Source organism: Laccaria bicolor, genomic scaffold (assembly GCF_000143565.1).
Source record: "Laccaria bicolor S238N-H82 LACBIscaffold_25 genomic scaffold, whole genome shotgun sequence".
NCBI classification, from domain to species: domain Eukaryota; kingdom Fungi; phylum Basidiomycota; class Agaricomycetes; order Agaricales; family Hydnangiaceae; genus Laccaria; species Laccaria bicolor.
In genome coordinates this window covers 32,199-36,131 of record NW_001889896.1, presented here as the reverse complement: position 1 = coordinate 36,131, position 3,933 = coordinate 32,199, and the positions used below count along the sequence as shown (strand labels likewise).

General features: G+C 46.9%; 2 protein-coding genes across 2 annotated transcripts in view; both read left to right on the top strand.

The window, feature by feature from the left end:
- Positions 1-994, top strand: part of LACBIDRAFT_330023 (uncharacterized protein) — a gene marked incomplete at both ends in the record, with an annotated part of 1,398 nt that extends 404 nt beyond the window's left edge. The window contains 5 exons of the mRNA XM_001884345.1: positions 293-404; positions 453-510; positions 613-703; positions 773-884; positions 933-994. Coding sequence (XP_001884380.1) covers positions 293-404; positions 453-510; positions 613-703; positions 773-884; positions 933-994 — 435 coding nt within the window. The remainder of the gene's footprint in view (positions 1-292; positions 405-452; positions 511-612; positions 704-772; positions 885-932) is intronic.
- A 1,643-nt stretch (positions 995-2,637) lies between these two features.
- LACBIDRAFT_303674 (uncharacterized protein) lies at positions 2,638-3,012 on the top strand (the record flags this gene model as incomplete). Its single annotated transcript, XM_001884344.1, has 4 exons — positions 2,638-2,703; positions 2,753-2,833; positions 2,883-2,935; positions 2,985-3,012. 4 exons carry the CDS (start codon positions 2,638-2,640, stop codon positions 3,010-3,012), a joined length of 228 nt encoding a protein of 75 aa, XP_001884379.1.
- Between the last annotated feature and the right edge of the window lie 921 nt (positions 3,013-3,933).

Genomic DNA, 3,933 nt, shown 5'->3' with positions numbered 1-3,933 from the left:
CGAGGGCTCGTTCGGATATTCCCACGCTCCGTGAAGACGCTCCCCAAAACCATTTACGAAACGGTCAAGGTCTCGTGGAGCTAGGTCAGTTTCCATTTTCGCTCTTTTGCCCTTATGCTCACAACTCCCCAGGATCTCAATCTGCTTCGTTTTCTGTGGTCGAGGGCTCGTTCGGATACCCCCACGCTCCGTGAAGACGCTCCCCAAAACCGTTTACGAAACGGTTGAGGTCTCGTGGAGCTAGGTCAGTTTCCATTTTCGCTCTTTTGCCCTTATGCTCACAACTCCCCAGGACCTCAATCTGCTTCGTTTTCTGTGGTCGAGGGCTCGTTCGGATATCCCCACGCTCCGTGAAGACGCTCCCCAAAACCGTTTACGAAACGGTCAAGGTCTCGTGGAGCTAGGTCAGTTTGCATTTTCGTTCTTTTGCCCTTATGCTCACAACTGCCCAGGACCTCAATCTGCTTCGTTTTCTGTGGTCGAGGGCTCGTTCGGATATCCCCACGCTCCGTGAAGACGCTCCCCAAAACCGTTTACGAAACGGTCAAGGTCTCGTGGAGCTAGGTCAGTTTGCATTTTCGTTCTTTTGCCCTTATGCTCACAACTCCCCAGGATCTCAATCTGCTTCGTTTTCTGTGGTCGAGGGCTCGTTCGGATAGCCCCACGCTCCGTGAAGACGCTCCCCAAAACCGTTTACGAAACGGTTGAGGTCTCGTGGAGCTAGGTCAGTTTCCATTTTCGCTCTTTTGCCCTTATGCTCACAACTCCCCAGGACCTCAATCTGCTTCGTTTTCTGTGGTCGAGGGCTCGTTCGGATATCCCCACGCTCCGTGAAGACGCTCCCCAAAACCATTTACGAAACGGTCAAGGTCTCGTGGAGCTAGGTCAGTTTGCATTTTCGTTCTTTTGCCCTTATGCTCACAACTGCCCAGGATCTCAATCTGCTTCGTTTTCTGTGGTCGAGGGCTCGTTCGGATACCCCCACGCGCCGTGAAGACGCTCCCCAAAACTGTTTACGAAACGGTTGAGCTCTCGTGGATGTATGTTACGTTCTATTTTTGTCTTTTTGCGCTCATACCCACCAACTGCTCAGGACCTTCTCATGGCTCATTTTGCATAGCCTTGGGCTCATTAGGATACCCACATACTCTGTAAAAATATGCCACAAAAGTTGTCATGACCTTAATTGTTATATCTTTAATATAAAGAAGTATAGTTACATAAATGTGAAAATGGAGGCAATATATTCATATATTAGAGTCTGACAGCCAAGTAGAGCAATACATTAGCTACCACCTACATCAATGACAAAATGGATAGGACTAAAAGCAGGTGATAACTAAGAAATAGTAGAGCAGACTGGCAAAGTCGTCAATGTTGAGCAGGCAGCTGATCGTGGGAAGAAATCACTTTCGTGGGAGAAAGTCAAATTTCAGCGTTACCGCGCTGAAAAAAGTCCTGAGATCCTGGGTAATAAACGAGTCTCTTCGTAAACTCAGAGGACTCGTAACTGTTTAGGATGAACAGCATGACTTGTTAGGGATTTGAACCCAGGGCATACATAGATACAATGCGTACACCTCCCACCTTGACCACTGAGCCAAGTCAATGATCCACCTGGCCTGAAAGCTCGGCACTTTGTAACTTACCCAGCGTAAGACAACTAACCTGGGTCTGCAAGCTCGGTAAGAATTGATTAGTAAATTTTAGCCAGAGTTACAAAAACGAAAGAGTTGCGATCGTTGTAAGTGACTTCTGGGATTCGAACCCAGGCATACATACACTCTGTACACCTCCAGCTTAACCACTAAGCCAAGCCAACGGTGGAAGACAATGTTGGTCGGTATCTTTTAACTGCTGACCATGTCATTCTAATAGCAGCAAGTAAAAAATTTGTTTAGGATTTAAACCGGCATACATAGGTCGGTCAGTATCTTTTACCTGCAGTAAGTAAAAAACTTTTCAAAACACGAATCTATGACTTGTTCGGGATTTGAACCCAGGGCATACATACATATACTACGTACACCTCCCAGCTTAACTACTAGGCCAAGCCAATGTTGAAGACAATGTCAGTCAGTATCTTTTACCTGCCGACCATGTCACTCTAATAGCAGCAGTTAAAAGGACAAATTCTGCGCAGTGACTTGTTCGGGGGGTGAACCTGGTGTATAAGACAACCCGGTGCCTGGCCAAGTCCGGCAAAAAAATGTAACTTAGCTGATGACCATGTCGAATACTTGTTCAGGTGCGATTGAACCCGGTCCTATAAACTCAGCACTGACTTGTTTGGCATTTAAACTACAGTTCAAGCTGGGCCTGGACATGAGACCAATTGGAGTACGAAATCAAGAATTCACAGATTTACCAACAATCTTTGGAAGCCAGCATGGTCTAATGGTAGTTGGCTTCCGGGTTCAATCCCCAGCTTCCAGGTTCAATCCCCGGCCATGCTTATGTTTATGACTCTTTCAACTCTTTTTTGCAATTTGGCCTCGAGGCCTGTGCCGCCATCATTTATGCTTCTGATATAGGGTTGCATCGAGGGTTGTAATTTAACCTGAAAACATCCGTGTTTCCCCCTTTAAAAACCCTCTCGCATTTCAAGGACCCATCTTCACCCCCCTCATCTGCGACATGAATAACTTCACCCCCATGACAATCTGGAGTCTGTTGGGTATCCCTCCACCCAACCCCTACCCCGTAGGTTCTGTACATCTCCATTGGTCATGACCAGCTGATGATTCGTCAGAAAGGAACCCGAGTCTGGTATAATATGTGTAGCGGTGGCCTCATGTTTGCAACCGTAGACTCCACCGGCAGGTTGCCAGACGTGAGCAATCCCCTTTGTACTTCCTTTTTCCCACTAACATGGTGATTAGGGGACGATACTCTTGACCATCATCAATGACGACGGCGAGAGGGTTACCTTACCGTACGTCCTTTTTACTCTATCCAAACCCCCATTTCACCTATTATGAAAGGGCATGTGGCGTAACACAGGTCTCTTAATATGTCATACCATTACCACCTGTATCTTTTTACTTAAAAAAAAATTCATGTCGAGTCTTGTTTGAAAGCCCGGATGAGCAGAACTGATCTGAAAGGCCGGGTGCAACCAGACAGGAAAGACCACGATCCTATCCTAATGGCAGTTATGACCCTGACATGTTGACAGATGTCCCTGTTCTACGTAATAAATAAATCCATGCCCGAGCCTCATGTTTTGCCAGTTAAAAGTGTCAAAAATCCTTTTTTTTGTTCATGACTGCCCCCGATTTCTTTCAATATACAAGGGATCTAGCTCGATACTTCAGAGGCCGGTTGCGGTCTTTACATAGCCCAAGCGTTCCTCGTCCTGCTCCACCACCATGGTTGGAGCCGGAGGCCCAAGCATCTGTTGAAAGGGTAATTAACATGCTTGAAGAAGCATTCAAATCTTCATGTATGTCTCACTTCTAGCCGGCCGATCTTCACTAAGTTTTGGACAGATACAACTACTTGGGACGTCACTTGTCACCGAGACAGAGTGGAAGCAATGAGGAGTTGGAGAAGAAACTCTTGGCACGATTCCCACCGATCTACGAAACAGCCGGGTCCGATATCCCCTACCTCGATCAACCGTGCCATATAACCGACCGGCAGGGTCACATTTTACTTTGGTACTTTCCTGAAATGTTCTCAGAACAGCTTCGGGTAATTACTTTCACTTCATTACACCCTTAGACTTTCCTCACTTTACTAGACATTTATTTGGGATCACACAGGTTCTTTGAGCCCCAAAAAGAGAAGTAATGGGACTTGGCGGGATCACCACCCCGAGAATGAAGGGGTCACTGGGATTGTAAATTTATCACCCAGCTGGTTTTCTCAAGGACATGAAGGTCCCGAGGATCCACTGCGCGCGTCAGCCGATATTCAGGAACCTGCCAA